Genomic DNA, 24,594 nt, shown 5'->3' with positions numbered 1-24,594 from the left:
CATTGACAAAATGCGGCGTACTTACGTGTAACTGTTGGTCCGAAAAAGAGCCGCGAAAAGACTGCGCGAGGCTCAGGTGTGTTGTGTGCTGCTGCGGGTCGTCTCTCACTCAGGGTTGCCCGTGGGTTCAATTCCCAGTTGGGGAGGCTCCCACAGTCCAAAGACATGCTCATGTTAATTGATCTCTAAATTTCCCATAGATGTGAGTGCAAATGGTTTTTTAATACTTTATTACATTTTTGTTACTTTTTAACTTTTAAACATTTTTTATAACTTTATAACTTTTTCATAACGTTTTAACTATTTGTAACTTTTTTATAACGTTTTAACTATTGATTACTTTTTTACTACTTTTTATCTTTTTTATTACTATTTAACTTTTTTATATGGAGGTTAGTTTTTTAGGTTAGATGGGTAGGGCTTCACGGTGGTGGAGTGGCGCGCGAGTGCAAATGGTTTTTAATACTTTATTACATTTTTGTTACTTTTTAACTTTTAAACATTTTTATAACTTTAGAATTTTCATAACTTTTTTATAACGACTATTTGTAACTTTTCATTACTTTTTTACTACTTTTTATCTTTTTTATTACTATTTAACTTTTTTATATGGAGGTTAGTTTTTTAGGTCAGATGGGTAAGGCTTCACGGTGGTGGTACTGTCGCCTCATCGCAAGAGGGCTGTGGGTTCAATTCCCAGCTGGGTTGTATTTATTGAGTAAAAATTGGCAACGTTTTCAGGACTACATTCAAAATATTACCATGGGGCATTTAACTATTTATTAAGGCAAATTAATTGGAACAATTATATTTGACAAATTCCCACGACTGTGCAGTATTAAATGTTAGAATACATTCTGGAAAATATGGAAACAAGCATTATATGTCTAAACATCACTGCATCCCCAGTCTTCACATAACAATATAAAGAGTCAAATTAATAAAGACAAAGGCATTTTTTTGTTTGTTGTCTAGCCATATTACAGTGTTCCCACTTGATCATTTAAAACACTTTAATGAACATTTAACTTACCGTATACCGACCATCTTTTTTCCATTTACACAAGTTTGTCCAATAAGTCTGCTCTCTGTTTCTGGTTAAGTAAACGGTGCATGACACAAAAATGTGGTAGTTTATGATTCATTTGATAACATTTTCACATATAGAAGAAGGTTATTGCATGTGTGGATGAGTTTTAAGTGTTAAATCTCTGAACTATTGTGTCATATGTGAATATAGTCGGATATAAATGTGATTTCAGTCGAAGACAGACATCAATCTGAGTTGAGGGCCGTCAGCACCGACTGTGGTACTCTGCTGACGTAGTACTCGTGGTTTCGTAGTGTTGCAAGAACGCCGGCAGAGTTCATGTGCTTGACGTCGGCGTCATAGCGGTATGCTTTGCCATGCATGTCAGTCAGTTGACCTGCACAAGGATATTCAAGGGGAAATAAACATTTCAGGCAGAAATTCACAGACTAGTAAACTATGCATTATGTAAAAAATTAATTCTTGAATAGTAACCTAAAGTTGCATAGCTATAAACTAGTCTAGCCCAAAACCTTTTTATTTGTAGTTTGCAGAAACATTTGTGCATATTACAACATCCTGTGCTGCTAAAGAATGTATAGTTTCTACCTCCAACAGCACGCAGAATGGCTTCAGGAGCGCAGGTGTCCCACTTCTTGCACCCAGGACTGGCGAAAACATAAGCTGAAGCCTTTCCTTCAAGAAGCTGGATTATCTGCAGAGAGATGTAAACAAACAAACACTCTTCACACATCAGCAGCCTCTTTTAAATATCTACTGGTAGTGTAAGAGCTATACAACATCTTAATTCTGGTCATGAGACACCAGGCTACCAGGCAGCTGTGGTTAACTCTCCACATTCAGTGTGGGGTGTATGACTAAACTAAGGCCTCTAGCTACAATAAGTATTTAAAAAGTGCAGCCAAGTTCTTGGTCAGCGAGGAGCCAGATTAAACAGTTACGTTTTCTATCAATGGATGAGTCCTGTCAATAAGACCAAGCTGGATGGCTTACTTGCTTTTTGTTTGTCTACCTTACATTTCAAAAGTGTCGTGACTCCGTTGCCCATCAAAAAAAGAGGAAACTTTTCTTGCTGTTTGCTTAGTTTAGACGCTGTTACAACATAAAGGTTCATTCCTGACAATTACATGTTGCAACACAAACAGGAGATAGCCCCGTTCTCTGTCATAACCCATTTGTTTTAACCATAAAATTCAATAAATCAAAACATTTGCTTTATTGCTTGGACCAATTTTATTTACCTTATACATGCTTCCTTTGGGCAATATTATCAGGAAACACTCCATAAACTTTCATTGTTATGCAGATGACACTCAACTATATTTATCGATAAAACCAGAGGAGAGCAACCAACTCTGTAAAATTCAAGCATGTCTTAAAGACATAAAAACATGGATGACCTGCAACTTCTTGATGTTAAACTCAGACAAAACCGAAGTAATTTTAATCGGCCCTGAGCACCTCAGAGATCAATTATCTGGTGATGTGGATTCTGTAGACGGCATTGCCCTGGCATCCAACACCACTGTAAAGAATCTTGGCGTTATCTTTGATCGGGACTTGTCCTTTAACTCCCACGTAAAGCAAATCTCAAGGACTGCATTCTTTCATCTACGTAATATTTCAAAAATCAGGCACATCTTGTCTCAAAAGATGCAGAAAAATTGGTTCACGCGTTCGTTACTTCGAGACTGGATTACTGCAACTCCTTATTAGCAGGCTGCTCTAATAAATCTCTTAGGTCCCTCCAGTTGATCCAGAATGCTGCAGCTCGTGTTCTCACTAAAACTAAGAAAAGAGATCACATCACTCCTGCACTAGCTGCTCTGCACTGGCTCCCAGTAAAATCAAGAATCACTTTTAAAATTCTTCTCTTAACCTACAAAGCCTTGATTGGTGATGCTCCATCATATCTTAAGGAGCTTGTCGTACCATATTGCCCCACTAGAGAGCTACGCTCACTAAATGCGGGACTACTTGTAGTTCCTAGAGTCTTAAAAGTAGAATGGGAGCCAGAGCCTTTAGTTATCAAGCTCCTCTTTATGGAACCAGCTTCCAATTTCAGTCCGGGAGGCAGACACAGTCACCTCGTTTAAGAGTAGACTTAAGACCTTCCTCTTTGACAGAGCTTATAGTTAGGGCTGAATCAGGTTTGCCCTGGTCCAGCCCCTTGATATGCTGCTATAGGCTTATAGCTGCCGGGGACGTTTTAGGATGCACTGAGTACCTATCTCCTCTTTTTCTCTCCTTAAGGATGAATTTTCATCTCACAATCACACGTCACTATCTCTGCACTCACCAGGAAGTCCTTTTGACTATACGTCTCATGGGGTCATCGGACCCTATGAGACGGCATAGATCCTATCTGCCTGATGGATCGTCTGGGTCGTGGAATTCCTGCTCATGACTACGCCACTGTCCTGTTGAGACTCCGCCACTCCTCCTCCCCACCGCCATCTGCCTGATGGATCGTGGAGGTCTCCATCGTGGAATATGCCTACTATGAACTATTCATACACTCTGTCATATTCATTGAATGTATTTTAACTCTAAATCTGTCCTTCTGTACACATTACATCTATTGCATCTGTCCATCCTAGGAGAGGGATCCTCCTCTGTTGCTCTCCTCCAGGTTTCTTCCCTTTTTTTCCCCTGAAGGGTTATTTGGGAGTTTTTCCTGGTCCGATGTGAGGTTTTGGGGCAGGGATGTCTATGTGTACAGATTGTAAAGCACTCCGAGACAAATTTGTAATTTGTGAAATTGGGCTATACAAATAAACTGAATTGAATTGAATAAGTTATCATACATTGTCAGACGTCATCACATGGTCAAAAACGGTGCATCTGGCAACACCTGGCCTTCGTGATCCTCCTGAATATATTGACCTCTGTCCCGATGGACAGCGGTCCGACGCCTCCAAGTGGTGAGAGGGCCAACAAAACTAAACAAACTAAACAATGATGTACAGAGAGCTGTTCTTTTCAATTGAAAAAAAGTGTCATCTCACACCATCAGCAGATCGATGTTGAGACATAATGATTTTTGGATTGTGCGCAATCACATTTTAGTTTCTGTCGGTCTCATTTGGGAGCAGTTTTGCTGTCACCAGAAGATCCCGCTTAATGTCACAAAACACAGGACCCTGATTTTACTGGCACAGACTGATCTTAAAATTCTCAGATGTAGATGTCGGGAATAGTAAAGGCTCAAAACTATTTCAGATCAGAATCAACTTGAAATCCACCTCACCTTGTTCCCAGCACCACCAACTCTTATAACCTCATGAGGCTCCATGGCGTCAACACAGTCTGTTACCAGCTTGTTGCTATGGGAACGTGTGGTGGTGACAATGCGCCTGTCACCTTGAACTTCCTTCAGCTGAAATCCAAAGGCACCCAGTCCCGGCATTCCCCACATGGTTCTCCCTAAAGCTGCTCCTGCTCCAAGCTGACAGGGAAACTTTGAATTAACCAGAGTTACAACTGTTAGGACACAGACACAATCGTTTAGTTTGGTCTGCACCTCGTAGTTGTAGAAAGGCTGGTTGATGACACCTGCAATTGCTCGACCTCCATATGCAATACCGATAAGCACCGTCACATTATCCAGGAGCCCTTCAATCAGAAAATAGCAGGATGTTAGCTAGAAGCCAACAATTGTAATGCATTTACAGACAAAAGCATATATTTGTGATGTCCAAATTATTTCTGTCCAGATTCTAATATGTCAACTCAGGCTACCTGCTGAAGCAGACTGCTGACACGATGCCAGTGCTCTTTGCTTTCTTCATATTAGGGGCTCGTAGTGGCACTAAGCAATGGGCAGAAACACTGACTTATATTGGCATTGACCAAGTAATTGTATTTAATATGGATGTCATAACGGTCTGTTACCACATCAGCTTAAAACTGTTACCATACCAGTCAACGGAGGATCCGCCTCATTCATGATTTCCTTACAATGGCAAATGTTTTTATTTTCATGAGGTATTATTTATTATTACCAATACCAACAATAAATAGAATGCATTCAAAAGTGGTGTTACACAATTAGTTGGTATAATCATGATCTAATCACAACACTTTGAAGGTAATAAGTTAACTTAAAACAAAGTATGTTTTCATTTGTTGGCTGTGCCTTTTAATATATAACTAAGTTATTGCTACTGCCGACTTAAAAAATAATAGATGAATAGACGAGGTTACTGAGGGTGCAGTGTTTGGTCGAATGAAACGGCAACACGCTGCAAAACCAGAAAGTGGGACATCTAGCGACCGCTTGTGCCCTTAAATGCCTTCAATACAAGCTGGTGCTGTCATTTTAGTGCTAAATGTATTTGTTTAGTGAGTTTTTGGACCAAGAATTGGATAACTTAACGAATGTCTCAGCCCACAATGTAGAATTTGCATTTCGCACAGACGCTCACATATGTGGAGGCAGATAATTTTTCAGAAACATTTTGGACGAGTTTACCTTCAGTATATTCCTTTGTGCCATCGAGGGGATCAACCCACACAACTAGCTGAGATTAAGAAAGAAACACTCAGAAGAAGTTCATTTATGTATTGATACAACTGTACTGCACCTCTTTTGAACCATTATGATGCATATCAAATTAAATGTTATTCTATTTATTTATCTATTAACTTGCAGTGAAAACATCATTTGTATTACTGATTCTATTGGCGGTTACCTCCTCCTCTTTGAGACCGCTATATTCTTCTGGGCATGTCTTCTGAAGGATTTCCTCTGAGACCCCACTTTCAATGAGATCTTCTTTTATCTCCTCAGCTGGAAGGTCCTGATAAACAAGACATTTACGATAATCAGTCTTTCACTTTTCTATAGTGCTTCATACTAAAATACCGGTACATGGTTGCTTAGACTTCATTTTACCAACACACTCAACAAAGAGACTAATATGCAGCCTCCTTACCTCCTCTCCGATGATGGTGATTTTAGGAAAACATCTGGACAGTGATGCACAAATGCTCTGCTGTGCCAATCTGTCTGCTAGTGTCTGCAGATCATTAGCTCCCGTCTGTGCAGGAGACAGGAATCACAGAAGGTTATAACAATCAGTCCGTTCCCTGCATTATAAATGGTCCACAGAACATGTTATGTGGGACAAGCTATTAGCATTTTATCCTAATATGACATAAATACAAAACATATATATTGATCCCACCTTTTCCACAATGCCGAGTTCTCCACTGTGAAGGACCTTCCTCACAATGGTCCCAGCTTTTTCGGCCGCAGTGTAGGCAGAGGCCACCAGCCGCATGACCACAGCAGGACTTACAGACACTGTTGGTACACAGAACAGACTGCTAGTGGACACATTCAAAAATAATCACCAACAATATGTCCAATAATAAGGACGACCTACAGAAAAGCATATTTAGCTCCTCTTGCAATTTGTCATAAAACGTACAAATCTTCCTTTGCAGTGAATATCTTGCAGTGAATCATTAACAACACATGGGAACGACTGGATTCATCTGGTGACGCAACAACATGGCATTTGTTCTAAGCAAGTCTGTTCTGCTTTTATAAACAACGTCTGTGTTTAATATATATATATATATATATATTAGAGTAATTAGGCTAGCTAGTGAACTACAATGAGCTCGTAAACCAGCCAGACTAAGCAGCAAGCCTCTGCAATTCGGGCTATTTAGCAATCATGCTACTGTTGATAGCTAGTAAAATCGGAGATATGAATCCGACAATATTAGTACATATGCAGTAGAACATAGGTGATGTTGGGTGAATACTTACCCATGATAACAGCAAGAAGGAGCGACGAAACCGGTAACCCTGATTCGATAAGTTCAATTTTGGAGCTTCAGGAAAAGCAAGACACTCGACCCAGAGCCAAAGATAAATTGTCAAGAGAGTTACCCGACCACGACATACAAACAGAGAGCTAGTCAGCGTGTCATACAATTCAATAACACAACACGCTAACTAATTATAATGAGAACATCATTATACAACACACTGATTGTGTCTCTCTTTTTGGTCCTCGCTAAACGGAGAAATTATAAAATCTACCTTGGAATGGTTTAACGGTTCGTGAGCAAATGCGGAAGTACACCGGAGCGAAACCTCTCACTTTGAAAGTTGTTCTCTGTGTGCAAAAAGTAATATGCTGCGTTCAAGAGAACTCGGAACTCGAATACCTAAAACCTAAAAAGTTGTTACCTTTAAACTGGGGGAACATCCATCTTCCCCGAATTAACGAAGAAGCAGTTATCCGCAGTAACGTCACACAATAATTGGAGCACACATTGTTACTGGTAAATACAGCCATTGTGGTAAACCATCAACTAAAGGGAATAGAAAAGTAGAATTGACAACATTTACAATCATAATATTACCTGCTATTAGAACATGTTCTGCATATACATTGAATATTGATACCATTGTATTAGTAGCTGATTATGGTAAGCGAAAGTAATAAAAAGTAAATAAGCAAAAGAAGAATTGAACATCCATGGTTTTGTTTACGTTTTGCATCGTGCACCAAATAGTCTGCCGAGTTTGAGTCTACCTTTTTCCTTAATCCCAGATTGTGTTTAATATATTAACACTTCAAAAACAGTATGTGCGATCGGTGTGTTTGTAGTTTATGATAAAGCCTAGAGACAATATGCTGCTTGATACATCAGAATTATTTATTAAACTTGAAAAGCCATTTATTTGAAGTAAGGAACATTGTTCTCATATAAATGTCAATGCTGCTTGCCCTTTACCCTTTTAGCCCACATGACTCACAATGCGTCACTGTTTCTCCCCAGTTCACTCACTCCCATTACCAAACAAGTTTTAGTTATTTGATGTGGCGTAGCCCCCTTTCACGATCCGGTGTGAAAGGGGGCTACTTACTATTAAACTAGTTTTAGGAACAGAAACAGGAATATGACTGCATAAATCTCCACTTATATACTTATACAGAAATAAATAATTGAAAGCACCTGTGTTTTTCTGAATAAAAGTATCCCTTTTATAATGACAACAAATTTGATTATTTAATATAAATGTGCAATTCATCTGTTAGCCAGAGGTCTATAACCCATCTCTCTCTCCAGCTGCTCTGCAGTGACACTGCCCAGCAGAGGCTGACAGTCTGGATTGAAGACAGAATAAGCACTCAGTTCTCCAGGCTCACGGGCAGCCGGGCTCCGGAGTCCCTCATAGAGCCAGTAGAAGAGGGAAATGACGAAGAATGGCAGGCCAAACTCTATTTCAACAAACAGACCGAGCAGCACCAGCCACAGCAGCACTTTGAGCAAAGTAAGGTTGGAGAAGACAAATTGTCTTGAAGTCAGCCATCTTCCCAGAGCGCTGTCCAGCAGCCAGTCACTATGGTCCTGTAGACAAGAAGCAACAGGAGGGTCAATATGTTCAATGCATTTCAACATCACAGATATACTGCTTACAGTAGGTCTGGGCACACAACAGGACTCTGCTGGATGTCCACATGTTAAGAGACTTCAGGCATTTTCAGTTAACAGGGGATGACTAGTTACTTGCTGGTGTACTGTGGTTTGATACCCTTCAAACGAGTTTACCGCACCCATTACAGACAGGTAAGACATGAGAAGACGGAGTATTGATTATATGATATGTTACCATACTAACATGTTGTTTTGTTTTACGGAGTACTTATAAATCAGTGTTTGAAGAGGTCATTGTGAAATCTTATGTTACAAGTAAGGCTTAAACAGTTAATGCCTTAATAGATTTTACATTCATAGCTTTTTTTAATGTTCATCTGCTTTTCTATGTGCTTTTACGTTTGGGTTTTGGAGAGTTGGTAAGACAAAAAAGGCAATTTGGGTTTGCAGAATAATAGGGCTATTTTTCCTATTTTCGGACATTTTCGAGAATAAAATGATGCATCCCGTAAAAAAAAAGTAATGGAAACATTAATACATGATGAAATGATTGGTAAATAAGTTGTAACCTTAAATTTCATGTTTCCGTGTCAGTGTTTGACATTGCAGGGATGTTTCACCATGTATAGATCGACACATACAATACAGGTTTATCATTAGTAAAACCCAGCTGCAGTAAAGTAGCAATACGTGATATATAATAATTCAGAAAACATTGAATCAGAAAGCGAATGAGGTAGCGACCTGATTTAATATGTCGCATCATAAACAATGTCTCACCTTTATTGGGGAGGTCCGACTCGGAGCTCTGACGTGTGCTGTGTCTTGAGTCTGTTGACTGTCAGTAGTAGTAGTAGTTGTTGTTATTGTTGTTGTTGTATCAGTCTCAGCAGCTTTGTCCGCCATTGTCGGTGCTTTGCACTGCGGACCAGCACTGTCGTCCCTTTTCCCCGTCGTGTCAGCCTGTCGTCTGGCTCTGAACGCTGCCAGCTTCTGCTCCATCGACACTGATGTTAAAGTGTACGTGGCAAAAGAGAGCGCCACTCACTCAAAACGTGTTTATTTCTCCGTTGCTTCAATCCAGCTCAATATCAAAAGCAATCACGTCCACTGTCCTTCACTTGTACTTCGACTTCAAGAACACGTTAGTGAGACGTCATCATGCTACGAGCTCAGCGAGGCACTTGTTTACAATTTCACTTCCGCGTCTACCTGAAAGAAGGACGTGACGTCGCAAAGACCTGCCAACTGTCGTAAAAGGTTTTTATTTTCAAACTACTTTTCACAGAGCTGAAACAAGCAATTTTTTTCTTCATTTGTGCTGTGATCCCAGAGCTCTACAATTTATTGATAAGCAGATCAGTTCAGTCTTAGCTTCCTGTAACCTTAGCTAAGCTAAAGTGTCTTGTATTACATTAAAATGGAAATGTAACCCATCTCTCTCTCCAGCTGCTCTGCAGTGACACTGCCCAGCAGAGGCTGACAGTCTGGATTGAAGACAGAATAAGCACTCAGTTCTCCAGGCTCACGGGCAGCCGGGCTACGGAATCCCTGATAGAGCCAGTAGAAGAGGGAAATGACGAAGAATGGCAGGCCAAACTCTATTTCAACAAACAGACCGAGCAGCACCAGCCACAGCAGCACTTTGAGCAAAGTAAGGTTGGAGAAGACAAATTGTCTTGAAGTCAGCCATCTTCCCAGAGCGCTGTCCAGCAGCCAGTCACTATGGCCCTGTAGACAAGAAGCAACAGGAGGGTCAATATGTTCAATGCATTTCAACATCACAGGTCTTACAGTAGGTCTGGGCACACACCATGACTCTGCTGGATGCCCACATGATAAGAGACTTCAGGTACTTTCAGTTAACAGGGGATGACGAGTTACTTGCTGGTGTACTGTAACTGTAGTTTGAGACACTTCAAACGTGTTCACCACACCCATTACAGACAGGTAAGACATGACAAGATGGGCGGTCCTGCCAGGAGTAATGATTATATATTTGACCATAATTATATGTTGTTTTACAGAGTACTTCGTTTAAAGAGGTTATTGTGAATTTGTATGTTACATGTAGCCTAAGGCTTAAACAGTTAATGCCTGAATTAATTTCACACTCACAGCCTCTCAAATGGGAGGTTCATCTGCTTTTACGTTTGGGTTTATTAGGGTTGGTAAGACAAAACAGGCAATTTGGGTTTGAGCAATTCTAAGACCAATTTTCCCTATTTTCGAGAATCAAAGTATGTATCACGTAAAAAAAGAGAGTAATGGACAGATTAATGATGACATGATTGGTAAATTAGTTTAAATCTTAAATTTAGCGTTTTTGTGTCAGTGTTAACATTGCAAGTATATGTTTTACTATGTATAGATCGACACAATACAGGTTTCTTATTAGTAAAACCCAGCTTCAGTAAACTAGCAATACGCGATAGGCCTACATACAATGCAGAAAACATATAATAAAAACGTGAATTAGGTTGCGAGCTGATTTAATCTGTCACATCATAAACAAGTGATGTCTCACCTTTATTGGAGAGGTCTGACTCGAAGCTCTGACGTGCTCTGTGTCTCGAGTCTGTTGACTGTCCATCGACACTGACGTTAAAGTGTACGTGGCAAAAGAGACGCGAGCGCGCGCCACTCACTCAAAACGTGTTTATTTCTCCGTTGCTTCAATCCAGTTCAATATCAAATACAATCACGTCCACTGTCGTTCGCTTTTACTTCAACAACATTTAGGTGAGACATCATCATATTCCTAGTTGAGCGAGGCACTTGTTTACAATTTTACTTCCGCGTCTACCTGAAAGAAGGATGTGGTGTCGCAAAGAGCTGCCAATTGACGTAAAGTGCTTCATTTCCCAGCTACTTTTCACAAGCTAGTTTTTTTCATTTGTGCTGAGATCCCAGAATTCTACAATTTATTGATCAGCGGATCAGTTCAGGTATGTGTTTTAGCTTCCTGTAACCTTAGCTAAGCTAACGTTGTCTTGTATTACATGCAAATGTATCGATATGGAGAAAGGAAACGGTCGAAGAACCAATGTTCAGCTCACCACAACCACACGGTGCTTCATGTTGTCATTGTGGAAGACTAGTCATCGTCAGTTAGCTCCACGAACTTTAGTGAGACTGAAACTGTGTGAAGACATTAATCTACCAGCAGTTGTCCAGGTTTGTGACCATGAAGCAAACGCATAACGTTGCCTCAGACGACACTGTCACAGCAGTGTTTATAGATCTGATTTTGGATAGTTAGCTAACCTAGGCAATTATTGGTACATGCTCAAATGTGATTATAGGTCTATCAGGATGATTTGTGTCACATCTGTTTCAATCTCGATTACAAAACAACTAAGTCGGGCTGCTAACAGTAATTAGTATTATTGTTTTTAATAGTTTAAAAGTATCAGATCATTGTGCAACATGTTATAAAGTTATTGGAGCTTATGAGGGGATCTTCAGGATTGATCTCAAATGATGTAGAGCAGAAAATAAGAGTGGAATCACAGTAGAAGAGCAGGTTTTACTTCAAACAATTATTAATCCAATTCAACATAGTTCCAGAATAATTTTTCTGTTGATCGATTGGTGAAATACTCACTACGATTCTACGACTGCGGTTATTTCATTTTCTTTAACCAACACAGGAGGTATTACTGTGTCGGGATTACTTCAGAATTCAATGTAGTCTCAATCAGTAAAACCTTCTTTCTTCCCTTGTTCATTCATAAGTACATCTTTCTCTTATGTCTTTTCTCTCCAGACATGGCCTCAGCTCCAGCACAGCAGCCTACCCTCACTGTTGAGCAGACCAGAGGTGAGAACAACGGATTATAATATTATATAATATATAATATCTAGCTCGCCTGATCTCTATGTGCTTCACATCATTATTGCCAACACTTCCATCATGTCAAACTGCCTGACGACCCGAGATCTGTCTACTCTCCAGTCAAACAGAAGCTGAAATCTTTACTCTGGCTCATCAGTTTTTGCATGTGTGTTTGTCTGTTTTCTTACTGTCTTTGGATGGGTGGGATGTTCACACTTGTCTTTTTTTATTTTTATGGAAAGCACATTTAGTATACATGCATGTCCAAGATCCTGTCTTTAGTTACTTGCATCACAGTTACATATACATGCTGAAGAAGCAGAGCAACTGCTGATCTTTTTTACATTACATGTCATTTAGCTGACGCTTTTATCCAAAGCGACTTACAATCCTGTTACATTCATTCACCGTAGACGCAGCTACAGGGAGCAACTCAGGGTTAAGTGTCTTGCTCAAGGACACATCGACTAGGGCGGGGATTGAACCTAAAACCCCCTGATTGAAAGACAGACCTGCTACCCACTGACCCACAGTCGCCCCAATCTTTTGTTTTTCGTCCACAGTGGTACTGAGCGAAGTGATCCAGGCCTTCTCGGCACCAGAAAATATTGCAAGGATGGAGGAGGCTCGAGAAAGTGCCTGCAACGACATGGGCAAGATGTTGCAGCTCGTGCTCCCTGTGGCCACCCAGATTCAACAAGAGGTTATCAAAGCTTATGGCTTCAACAATGAGGGAGAGGGTAAGGATAAGGCAGCATTTTCCTTTCAGATATACAAACCATACAGATTTACTCTGCGCATTGGGCCGAGCAACGGAGTCAACTTTTAACAAAGATAATTCATAAATTCCAAGCCAAAGCATCCTTCTGTAAAATGTAGTATTGTTCAACAGGATTGAACTTCTAGGAACTCCTCAGGGCAGAATGTATCATGCAATTCCCGAGAGCTGTTATATATTGATATGGCTTTATTCTAAAGTTGATATTGTTGAGTTGTTATTGATAGTCATTTACAAAGTCAGTTCTGTACTCATATTTTATGTACCACAAGGTAGATGACACGTAACTCATTAATCTGCTTCATCATGATCAGCTCTGCTCCACTTTCAGGTGTCCTAAAATTTGCCAGATTGGTGAAGATGTATGAAACTCAGGACCCTGAAATTGCAGCAATGTCGGTTAAACTCAAGTCTCTCCTCCTGCCACCACTGTCAACACCACCTATAGGAGGTGCCATCCCATCTTCATAGGACCTCTTTACCTTCATTGGTCAACTGCAAGGTTGCATTCATCCAATTCTTTGTTTCAACACAAAGATACTGCAATTCCAAGATCTGTCATCTACTCTTCCTGAGAAATAATGGGAACATATAATTTCAAACTTAATAAAAATAAAAAAAACACACGTTCCAACAAAGATGAAACATACTGTATCAAGGTTTAATTTAAAACATCCTTGCATAATTGTTAAATTATTGCCTTTAAAATGTTTCAGTATTATTTGTTACATGTTCCATTGACACTTTTCATTGAACCTTAAACATTTCCTTCACTGCTATCTTTTTTTATTAATTTTAATTATACATTTTTTATATACTGTCAAATGTCATTCTTCAGTTATATATTAAATGTTTTCTGTGAATCTGGTATTTATAGAGAAAATGTGTGGGGGAAACAACTTCCATGTACATAACTTTATTACTGCAATAAGGCATTTGGCAACAACATGATTACCATGTTTTTGGAAAATATTAAAGCGCTTAGACATTTCCATTTCCTGACGGATTCTAAAGTGTTTAAGGTTAAAACATCACCATTCCAACAAATAAAATCGGGGTTCATGTCTGCCCCCTTTCTTAGTTTTTGTTTTTTTAGGTTTGGGTGCATTCAGACATGAAGCAGGAGATGTTCATGATAAAATTACTATAAATTAAGCTAAATAAAACTTAAGTGTCGAATTCTAAAATCCACATAAAAATACAGCGCAAATTAATCATAAAGTGCTCATCAATCTTCAAAAGGTAAAATCAGTGCACCCAGCACCCAACGTGACAGTGATTGTTCAGCATGCATTTATCATTTTTAAGTGTCTTCTTGTGCATCATCACACAGCAGCTATTTGTATCTGAATGGATGGCATGTAGAAAAATAGAAATACTCCCAAGGTTTAGGGTCTATGTGAAGGACGCTGTATTGAGACATAGAAACACTTCATAAAGCTTAATATTGCCACGTTTCAAATCCTGCCTGTTAAAATTAAGAGTAGACCTCCCTCTGGTGGAGGACAGCGTTTATGTCCTTGAGCCACAAAGATGATGGAAAAGAACCGGGATGAAGACCAACACAAGAGAAAAGGACTTCACATCTCAAAGTGACGGAAAATGCTTTCGACATAACCGAGGACTTGCTGCCAGTCCGGTCCGTCTGCCTTCATCATCTCCCCCGATGTCTGTCACACAGTAAGCATGTACAGATCAGAAAACCACTGGTCACAGCTGGTTCAAATTGTACAATCTGTAATTTTACAAATGCCTTGTGTATTGACGAACACGTCTCACCAGTGTGGCAACGATTCCCACTCTCTCTCCCGTCTTAAAAGCAAGGTCCAGATTTTCCTTCTGTAATAACATTCGAGTCAGAAGCAGATTTGAGGTTATCACATTATTTTTACAGACGTACCTTTCGGTCATGGATTCTTGTAAAATAAAACAAACAGCACAGGCAACCACCTGTATTCACTTTATTAATGATATTCTGATCCTTAGAACTTTGTTGTTCTTGATAAAGTTAGTTAAAGTACTTTTTGTTCTTTCACATTCAGAGTTAATAAACTAATACACCTCGGATGACTTTTCTGGAGTCCAAGAATTTTGACTTGATCAATAACCTGTATGCCTGGTTTTCTGAGTTGAGAAATTATCAGTTCGTTTCATGAGGCTTTTAAGACTTGTTCTCGAGTCAAGACGTTTTTGTCAATTATATCTCATGTGATCTGCTCATTGCATGCATTTCTTTTGTTTTGAGAATCAACAGCAACAGTTGTACCTTGTCTGCCGGGTTGAGGTTGTCGTATGGGATGAGAGTTGGCAAATACGTGTGATAAATGGCGCAGAACGCCAAACCGTCATCCCAGCTGCTGCTGAAGTTTGTGATCTCAATATTCTGCCAGAAAACACACTTGATGAAGACACGATATAACTGATAGATGTATTGTTGTTAGACCACCCTGAATTTCTCTTCATTTTACAGATTGTGACAAATTGTAAAAATATTTCAAAAATAGTTCCATTCTCGTTTCTAACCTTAGAACCTTGGGTACGACTCTGGCACCAGCGCAGCAGAGAGTTTCTTCTGGAGCCGCCATGACGCCTCAGCAGAGCACTGAAACCATCCTGAGGTCTGGGAGGGCAAAGAAGAAGAAGAAAAAAGAAGCCTTCAACAGTTTTAATAATAACTTAGTCAACATTTATAACCTTTTGTCTCCTTTATAAAGAGATGCGAGTCACTCCAGTGTCTGCTGAGATGTCAGACTCAACAAAGAAAGAGGCCCTGATAGTTACTTGATGGATTCGGAGCTTTGATCCTCATCCGGTTTTCCTGCAAGACAAAAAGGCAGTCAGTCATACAACTGTACGCCGACTTAAAGAGCATGGAGGCGGTTTGGTGGGTTGAAAGCTCACCTGTGTGAAAGCTGGACCAGCTGTCCTGCCGCTGTAAAATACGGTCCATCCTTCTCGGTAGCTCTTCCTTCTGGAAAGTTTAGAAACAGATTGTTTATATGCCTAGTGTGATGCAACAGCATTATAAGTGTTCCCCCCCAGATATCCATCCATATAATTATGTTAGGTTAAAGAACATTTCATCTCAATCCAATGAGTGTGGTACCTTGCATAGCGGCAGAGTTGTGCTCATGTTTTTTGAGGTCTCATTTTCACCGGAAGAGTCGGTTGGGAGTGGAAGACGAGAGAGACTCCTAACAGAAAGCGTTGGATGTTTCATAACACCGTCTTCGGTTAACGGAGGTCAATGTGTTGTGAGAGTTTATGTGGACTCACCAAGATCTTTCAGATAACATCACAATCCTCCTTGGATCCCTCCCATCTTTTCTCTTCTCCAGCATAGCCAAACTACGAAGGTATCCCTCCGCCACCCCTTTCCCGCTCAGCTGCATGCTCCCCGATGGCGCCTCGGGATCATGACCCACAACTTGATCATCCGGCTCTTGATTGGTTTCATTCTCCTTCTTTTCGACATTTGTAACTTCAGTGTCGGTTTCAACTTGCCCAGATTTTTCCTCCACAACTTCCTGCATGTCCTCCCGATGCCCGTCCTCAGAGTGTCGTCGCTCTGCCCGTTCATCACAGTCGGCTGCACCACTCAGAGCGTCCAGCTCGGCTCGCTCCGGCTGCAGGGCGAGTTCAGAAAGCTTGCAGCAGACGTCTCTGTGCTCGGCCCTAAGTCTCTCCAGCTCTCCCTCCTTCTCCTGCTCTCTGCTGAGCGCGTGAGCCAGCCGCTCTTCCACGGCTCTGTGGCTCTCCTGGAACAAACCCAGAGCCTGTTCCGACTCGACCCGCAGCCGGTCGGCCACGGACACCGCGACCTGCAGGTCACACTGGAATTGATGCCACTCCGACCTCTCCGTCTGTCACGTGGGACAAAAGAATAAGAAACGCATGGAAAATAAACAATTTAATCTGAAATGTGAAAGCTGCTTGTTCTTGTTATGGCGAGTCCACCAGCGAATAAAGCAGCATAAAACTAGGGATTTGTAGGCCATTTTGAAGGCCTACGGTTGTCATGGGACTTGCAACTCCAACTCACCCTCAGTGTCTCCCCAAGTGTGTCCACCTCCTCAACCAGCTCGTCCCTCTCTGTGATCAAGCGCCTGAGCAGCTCTGAAAAGAAAAGCACAGAAGGTTGAGTTAAAATAAATGTAAAGGTCTAACAGATGAGGTCATTCATCCAATAGCCACACAGGACATGACATGTATTTAGCCATCCGAGTGAGCCAGTATGTACACAATGCCCCGTTATATGGGATGTGGCCATTCATTTTGCCACGAAAACAGCCATGACCCAAGGTTAGTAAAATTAAGTTAAAGTTCAAAGTTTTTTTGTATTGCTTTAAAAAAGGGAGACCATCGAGTTTGCAAAAGAAGTTTAATTTTCATGGCGAGTATTACACTCACCCTGTGAAATCAGGGGCATGCTTTCTTCTGTGGTTTTGGAAGAGCTTTCTAAAGTCTGATTAAGTAAGGATGATGATGTCATTGGATGTCATCAGTGTTAGTTTGGTTTGGGCTAAAACATGTTTAACAAAATCCTTTAAAAAAAAAAAAAAGGAGGCTTAGGGTTGAAAAGACCGTAAATCAAACGATGCTATTGTTGAGTTGCATTATGGGAAATGTAAGATTCAGTGAGCTTGACCCTTACTAGTGACTACAAATTTTGATATCTCGACTTTAGCAATTTCAAATTTGACCAGTTTTTTCTTGATTCTCTCGTGAACACATTCTACGTTGCAGAAGAACCTCTTTATATGTTCTCCTCCTCCATCATTTCCATAATGCATATGCTGAAATAATTCAGTAATGCAAAACTACCTGAAAAAGCATCCTTTTGCATTACTAAGTCACAGTCAAGCAAAAGAAGCACAGCTAAGGTCTTCCCAGGGCTACCTGCCTGTACCTACACCTATTGTACCCGTGTACTCATTGCTGGTCAACAGAGTATGCCCCAAGCTCTCAGCCTAACAGCTGTGAGTTCTAACAATGGGCATGTTTGTTGTGTTTGATCATTTGGGAGAAGTGGCTTTGTAGAGAGACCTGGAGGGACGGCTTGTCAGTGTTGCTGACTTGGCAACCTTCTTGCTATATTTAGCAACTTTTGGCGCTAGTGCTGCTTGCAAAATATTATTAGTAAAGAAAAGGCAACACTAAGCTGGGTTTATCAGTTTGATATTTTTTTTAATCCTTACTCCCTCTAGTTTATCAACATTATCAATGCTCGCTTTAAAACAACTTTTTAAAAAAAGGACCTACCTACTGCTCCAGTGGTTACATCAGTGTTGGGGCTCAGGTCTAGTGAGCTCCTGTAGTGCTCCATCAGACTGAATAAAACCAGGGTCATCTCCTCTCCGACTCGCTCTGCTGCAGCCTGCGGTTCCAGTCCACTATCCCGCTCCTGCCAGCTCTGCTCGGAAGGCGATCCTCTGGATGGAGGCAGGAACGTCAGGCTGCCCGGGCTGCCCGCTGCCTCCCCATGCCTCACTGCTGCGTCGCTCACATTCGTCTCTGAGGTGACGCTGTCTATGCTTATCACAGCCCATTCGGAGGGAGCAGACAGTTTCTGTGTCCAGTCTGCAAGTGGAGAGGCGATGGAGGGGCTGGCGGAGCCGGTTGGTGATGGCGTCTGTGCCTTACTGGAGGAAGCTGCAGAGGATAAGGCCATGGCAGTCAGCTCTGCCTCTGAGGGCGTGGTAGGAGGCGTGTGGTAGAAATCTAAAGGAGAATCTAAGAGGGGGAAATGTGAATCTGATGGAGAGCAAAGAAATAAATAAGAAAAGGAAAAAGAGTATCGGAGAGATAAAAAAAAATGAGAATATGACATCCTGAGCAATGAACTCCTCTAATAAAAAATGTGCTGAATTCAAAAGCCCCCCCCCCCCTCTACTTTGACTCAATGAAGACCTAAACACTGCTCCCTTATTTACTGTCCTGACTGATGCAGCAAAAAGCCTCTGCTGTCTGTCTTGGCAGGCACACACACACACTCTTCCCCCATGTGGCAAGATCATGGAAGAGAGGAGACTTTACCCTGCGCTACAATCTAATCGCTGCTCTCATGCCACCACGAGGCGATTACTTACATCCATCATCAGTGCTGCCAGTGCTCTGCATAAACACTGAACAACATTTTTCAAGGGGAGTGATGTCTATTTTTGGATCAGTTGGGCTTTTTGATTCATTAAACTGTCACCTGTCATAACGTTAAGAGCTTTTCAATGTCTCTATGAGGCTGATAGCATGCTGTAATGGTGTGCACTGGTTATAAAAGGTTAGGGCAGGCTACAGGGATGTCCACCTCCTTTGACTCAGATATCTGCATGCTTCGCCTCCTTGCCCGTGTGTCGTGCTGCAGAACTCTGCCCACTCATCATTTTCTTGGCAGTAGCATGATGTAGTCTGCTCAGCTACAGCAGGGGAGCTATTCTCATTCTAGCCTGAGTCTACTTCCTGCATACTGACCGGCAAGAGAGGGAAATAAGGAGCGGCATTTTAAACAGCTGTCAATTATAATTAAATTGAGCGAGCGGCAGACTGAATGTCTTCAGGTAGTAAACAGAGCAGGACTGCACAGGGCAATTGCAAAGACTAGCAGATCCAAATGAAAGCTGGTCTGTGGTGCTTTGACATGAGGCTTAAAAAAGGTCTGACATCGCTGGATCCATCTTTCACTGAATCCTTTGGGATACAGTTCGTATTTCACTGCATCATTTTTATACATTACATCTTACTATCTCTGCCAAGAGATACTTCTGCATTTCATGCAGCACTCAGATTTCATTTGGACATTTAGTCTTAAAATAATTGACCGAAACATTGTGGCTTTGTTATTATTCCAAGTTTAATGACAAACTTAAGTTCAGAACGTGCTTTTTACTATCATTGAGCTGCACAAGTGTGCTTTGGGTAAGCAAACATGAGGATATAATAGTCTTCAAATCTGTTGTTACAAATTACGGTGATGAAGTACCAATGGCAGGTAAATGTGATGTTCCAACTGAAATAATCTGTTTTACACAATAGTGTTTTTCTGCATGTTTATTGTTTTGTATTGCAGAAGATTCATAAATACCAACATTTAAGCCGATACCCTACTCGGTTTAAAAGCCCTTGCTACTCTTAAACAACACAAAAGATTGTTTTCTTTTTTAGTATTCTCATTGCATTCTTTTCTTTTAAAACCAGGAACCAACAATAATCTAAAAATAGTCTGTTTTACAGCATGACCAGAAGACAGAAGAAAGCGTGTGTGAGAAGTAACTCACTCAGTTGTTTTTAGTCAAAGATCTAAATCAGCACCCTTAGTGTTCCTCTGTACCTGTAGTCCCGTGGCTGTCTCTGCCAGTCTGGTTACCCATGATCAAGCGGTGTCTGGACCGGCTACCTCAGTGGCCTTCACTGCGTCCTCGGTTTTTCCCCTGCTGTCTGGACGGGAGGGAATGCATGTAAATCTTTCATGAGAATGACTCACGGCGTGATTAGAATAAATGCAAATCTTGTGAGAGCAACATGTCAATAAAAGAGCGCTGAAGACTTCACTCGGGAAATGTCCAGTGCAGAATCTTCTTGACCATCTCCCATGTCCAAGAATTAAGAACTGCTAATTACACAGCTTTGACATACATTTGACACAAAAGCAAATCAATGTTTTCAAATAATAAACACATGTAGGCCTATAGGCTCCTCTGCAGTGTTCACCCGTTACTTGAAATACATATCAAACTCCATTTGATAATCATACGATTTTAGGTTTATCGAATAAAGGCTATAGTCACACCTCAGTCTGATGATGTTGTCATCCCCGGGGACATTAGGCATGCATGTGATTTACTGTGAGGCACAAAGTCACTCTGCCATGGCCTCCGCAGAGTATGGTATGAAGATATATCTCTAAAATAAGAGTTATTTTCTCGAATCAAAGAGTTTCTAAGTCAATTGTATGCCGTATTAAGGAGTACTTTATATCGGTTTGTAAAATGTCTTTTTAATGTGCTGTGCTACATACGCCCGCTGCTAAGGAGCCACGCGACGTTAAACGGCCCGGTTGGTGAATGAAGTTTGGAGTGACGCCCCCCAAAATATATCCGTATCTGGTGGATGATTTTATTTAATGATCTTATTATTGCTGAGACCCACGTTGCATCCAACCAAGAACACTGCGCTCACCGTTACGCTCCAGTTTCATTCATCCTACCTGCTCAGTTTGCCAGCTGGACTTGGTCGCCGGCTGGGTTTTTTCCAGGGTGTCTCGACCTCCTTGTCGGCTTTTTTCTGCGTCCCGTTTCCCCAAAATCTACCGGAGGACACGTTAGTTGTTCACCACACAGCGACAGGAAGGCAGCCACCATCTATAACTTGGGGGTCCAATTCCCAATAATATCCAGGTCCGCTTCGCCTTTAAATCCAATGCGACAAAAAGAGAAGGAGGCAGAAACAAACTGGTTGCGCAGCGGCTGCACGTTGGACCGACGACATGCTGCCAATGGGATCTTTTAAAGCGACGTTTGAAGATGTGTTAAGACGAAGTTAATGATTCAAAACACTAAACAATGTAAAGTATGGCCGAGCCTATATTTAATCAAAAGTTGTACTGCTGTGAAAGCAATCGGCGGGGAAACAGCGCCCTGCGGCAGTTGCACCTGCTGGAGGCTAATTACCTTTAAGTGCAGGTGTGTCGGCACGCAGGTAACGAGCTTCACCCGGTCCTGAGGTTATGACTCATAGCGGCTGTCACAGCCAAACCAGCACAATTCACACAAGATGTGAAAGGAAAACAGCCAAACAGCTCAAGTAAATTCATGTATCATAGAAATACAGAAATGTACAAACATATATGAACATATATATCGTTTAAGATTTAAATATTACAATGTGGATTACGTTTGAACGTTTAAGTGCCATGGACAGAGCACGGGGAGGACGATTGTATCTGGCGCCCCCCAGTGACAGAAGTTAGTATTGAAATGAATAATTAATAAAGCATTAACATCTGGATCCCTGTTTCATTGAGAGAGAAAAAACAAACAAGAAACAATAGGTCACAAAATCATAATTGTATTTTCCATTTAAATTGTTTTGCCCACATTAATATCAAACAGTTGGTCTAATACCATTTCTTGCAGTTTTTGGAAGGATAATTGAAGTTACTTTATTTAGAAGTGATTTTCTAAAGATGTACACTATTGTTATTGCAGTTTTAACAAATGCTGCAGTTTCTCAGACTTTTGATTGCGTTTACATCTAAGACATCAATACTTTTCTTTCAATATAACTCATACTTGCAGATGTTTTTGACTGAGCAGTGAACACTTGTTATGTGTTGTCTGGTTGCCAAGGTAATATGAATGGCAGATTGATTGTGTAAAACACTGTGCACAATGTATTTGTCTCAGCCGTTAGACCAAAGGTTAAGAGATTCAGATAATTTCTTGCTTGTGGCAGTTTTCTGCACTTTATCCACATTATTTCTCAGTAACCTCTTGCTCTTGTACACCACACTGCAGTTTCTTAGCAGAACTCAATCTCCCACTCATCCCACTCACTGTACTTACCATAAGCATGGTATCCAAACTTAAGGCACTTTGAAAAAAAGGATCTTTGTTTACTTATTATTCCTTGTTTTGCTGAAACGTTCTAACTTAATGAAAAGTACAATGGAAATTATTACAGTTATAATGTTTCATAATGAACAACTGAGACATTTCCTGTCTGATTTTCAAGTTTAGCTCATGTGTATGTCTGAAATAAACTTATATACATGCAATCATGAAATATTTACTACATTTGAGCTGTCGCAAAGTGGATATACATATACTGTTTGTACCAACAATTTAACCAAAGTTTATCCTTAATTTTACGTCATGCTTAGCCTGTCTAATGTCAGCTTGCATCGAATAAATGGACACTTTTTTCTGTTCAGTTTTGTATGTTAGGTTGTTAAAACATTATATATGTTTATTCTAATAATTTATCATCATAATAACAATAATAACAACGCTAGTTATTCATATAACTATAATACGAATCATTATATCATCATATTGTCAACACAATATGAGCAGACTTTGTAAAAATGGCGTCTGATATTGGGCTGCCTTCATGTGCGGAGCTGCGCTTTCAGTGACCACAACAACATCAGTGCATCATAATTCATCTCCAGAGAATGAAGTCTGCAGCTGCATCAGGACTTGCGTCGGATAAGAACACACAGACCAGCCGCCGTCATCATGGGAAACTACGGCCGCTCTGTCGCAGGTGTTTGTAACGAACGAGACGATGAACATGTTCACGGATACCAGAAGACATGACCGCCGCTCACTCATTTACCGCCCGTTCACTATCGAGGAAGAAGTGACCTTCTCCGAGGAGGAAGATGTCAGCGTTGAAAAAGGTAAGAGGGGAGATTGTTGTGTGCGTCGTGTTTGTGCATGAACCGAACCTGCAGCGAAGCCTGTTGTTGTTGACGGTTTTCCTGAAGAAGCGCACCTCCATGAGGTCTGATGGAGGTCTCGGGCGCGTTTGGCCAGGTGAAACCAGCGTGTCGCACTTTGTCACATTGCAAGTGTAAATGTCAAAAAAGTTGAATGAGTCACTTGAATGACTCTTTGCACTTGTCAGTGTTTCCTGAACTGATTAATCAATATACCACTGCATGATTCATGATGTGTGGGTGTTGTAGGAATTAGAGTCGGGCCTACATGTGTTTGGAGGTGGAGGCGCCATTGAAGCCACTGTGAATGGAGGGGACCCACAGCTTCTCCCTCAAGTTTCTTCTCTCTGTGAATGCCCACACATTCCCATTGTGCTGCTCCCCTCCATTCAGTCAATGTGTGTGTGTGTGTGTGTGTGTGTGTGTGTGTGTCTGGAGTGACTCAGCTGTATTGTACTATATCTGTCATCCATCTTTTCATCTGTCACAGGTGTTACCATGGCTACTACAGACTCACTGCTGTCTTTTCTTTGAGAGGGACTCAGGTAAGAGGTGGGAGGGGCGATCAAGTCAAACATTTTGAGGAGATGCTGTTCGCTTTAATAAAAAGCTACATTTCGACATGTCGTACAATGGATTTATTGTGGCAGGGATCTGAAGGAATGAGTGTTATGACGTCTTTGTTCTTTTCAAGCGATGTGTTTACACAATGAGAATGAGACCATTGTTATAGTTGTTGTTTGGTAACAGTGTTAATCTGGTGATATTATATATTTTCCTTATTGTCAAATAATCCCACAAAAATGTCAAAATTCATCATGCTACATTTTTGGCTTTGTAGCCAAAGCCTGATATATAATTTACAAGTGTTATAGACCTCCATTTTTGGAGACTTCAAAGGGCCACATGTTCCTTCATTATAATAAACACCGGCTCTGTAATCGTAGACGTTGTTCCATATTTCAGGTTAAAAAAGCGCTTAATCTGCTGGATACACATGTTTCTGAATTAAACCAGCTCACTCATAAACCTCAGAGGCAGAGAGCATTTAAAGATATCATCACAACATCAGTGCAGGTGAATCCATC

General features: G+C 40.9%; 6 protein-coding genes across 9 annotated transcripts in view; 2 read left to right on the top strand and 4 right to left on the bottom strand.

Moving 5' to 3' along the window:
* Positions 1-766: 766 nt before the first annotated feature.
* Positions 767-7,276, bottom strand: bpnt1 (bisphosphate nucleotidase 1). The gene is made up of 9 exons (XM_056427366.1): positions 6,834-7,276; positions 6,241-6,359; positions 5,989-6,093; positions 5,746-5,853; positions 5,526-5,574; positions 4,575-4,666; positions 4,302-4,499; positions 1,640-1,745; positions 767-1,427 (listed from the first exon to the last, which is right to left on the bottom strand). The coding sequence occupies exons 1-9, from the start codon at positions 6,835-6,837 to the stop codon at positions 1,276-1,278; spliced, it is 933 nt and encodes a 310-aa protein (XP_056283341.1). The 5' UTR covers positions 6,838-7,276; the 3' UTR covers positions 767-1,275.
* Positions 7,277-7,708: 432 nt separating this feature from the next.
* On the bottom strand, positions 7,709-9,600 carry LOC130202111 (SAYSvFN domain-containing protein 1-like). The gene is made up of 2 exons (XM_056427367.1): positions 9,236-9,600; positions 7,709-8,428 (listed from the first exon to the last, which is right to left on the bottom strand). Exons 1-2 carry the CDS (start codon positions 9,455-9,457, stop codon positions 8,105-8,107), a joined length of 546 nt encoding a protein of 181 aa, XP_056283342.1. The 5' UTR covers positions 9,458-9,600; the 3' UTR covers positions 7,709-8,104.
* A 104-nt stretch (positions 9,601-9,704) lies between these two features.
* Positions 9,705-11,227, bottom strand: LOC130202113 (SAYSvFN domain-containing protein 1-like). The gene is made up of 2 exons (XM_056427368.1): positions 10,983-11,227; positions 9,705-10,186 (listed from the first exon to the last, which is right to left on the bottom strand). Exons 1-2 carry the CDS (start codon positions 11,046-11,048, stop codon positions 9,866-9,868), a joined length of 387 nt encoding a protein of 128 aa, XP_056283343.1. The 5' UTR covers positions 11,049-11,227; the 3' UTR covers positions 9,705-9,865.
* An 86-nt stretch (positions 11,228-11,313) lies between these two features.
* grcc10 (gene rich cluster, C10 gene) lies at positions 11,314-13,850 on the top strand. The gene is made up of 4 exons (XM_056427369.1): positions 11,314-11,403; positions 12,225-12,278; positions 12,857-13,033; positions 13,403-13,850. Exons 2-4 carry the CDS (start codon positions 12,227-12,229, stop codon positions 13,540-13,542), a joined length of 369 nt encoding a protein of 122 aa, XP_056283344.1. The 5' UTR covers positions 11,314-11,403; positions 12,225-12,226; the 3' UTR covers positions 13,543-13,850.
* Positions 13,851-14,024: 174 nt separating this feature from the next.
* On the bottom strand, positions 14,025-23,582 carry LOC130202109 (cytospin-A-like). Of its 4 annotated transcripts, none has more exons than XM_056427362.1 (13): positions 23,516-23,582; positions 21,272-21,370; positions 20,396-20,502; positions 18,334-18,804; positions 17,114-17,187; positions 16,348-16,934; positions 16,178-16,265; positions 15,973-16,042; positions 15,853-15,889; positions 15,595-15,691; positions 15,338-15,454; positions 14,851-14,910; positions 14,025-14,741 (listed from the first exon to the last, which is right to left on the bottom strand). In XM_056427362.1, exons 3-13 carry the CDS (start codon positions 20,433-20,435, stop codon positions 14,652-14,654), a joined length of 1,731 nt encoding a protein of 576 aa, XP_056283337.1. In that variant the 5' UTR covers positions 20,436-20,502; positions 21,272-21,370; positions 23,516-23,582; the 3' UTR covers positions 14,025-14,651. The 4 variants fall into 4 exon arrangements, with proteins under 4 accessions (XP_056283337.1, XP_056283339.1, XP_056283338.1 ...); XM_056427364.1 differs by having other exon boundaries at positions 18,334-18,723; XM_056427363.1 differs by lacking the exon at positions 23,516-23,582 and adding an exon at positions 21,735-21,811.
* LOC130202108 (disks large-associated protein 2-like) overlaps positions 23,353-24,594 on the top strand; it is a 103,411-nt gene continuing 102,169 nt past the window's right edge. Inside the window, exon 1 of the mRNA XM_056427361.1 lies at positions 23,353-23,467. Coding sequence (XP_056283336.1) covers positions 23,353-23,467 — 115 coding nt within the window. The remainder of the gene's footprint in view (positions 23,468-24,594) is intronic.

Source organism: Pseudoliparis swirei, chromosome 12 (genome assembly GCF_029220125.1).
Source record: "Pseudoliparis swirei isolate HS2019 ecotype Mariana Trench chromosome 12, NWPU_hadal_v1, whole genome shotgun sequence".
In the NCBI taxonomy this organism is placed as follows: domain Eukaryota; kingdom Metazoa; phylum Chordata; class Actinopteri; order Perciformes; family Liparidae; genus Pseudoliparis; species Pseudoliparis swirei.
Note: the sequence above shows the minus strand (reverse complement) of the source record. Positions and strands in the feature narration are given on the sequence as shown.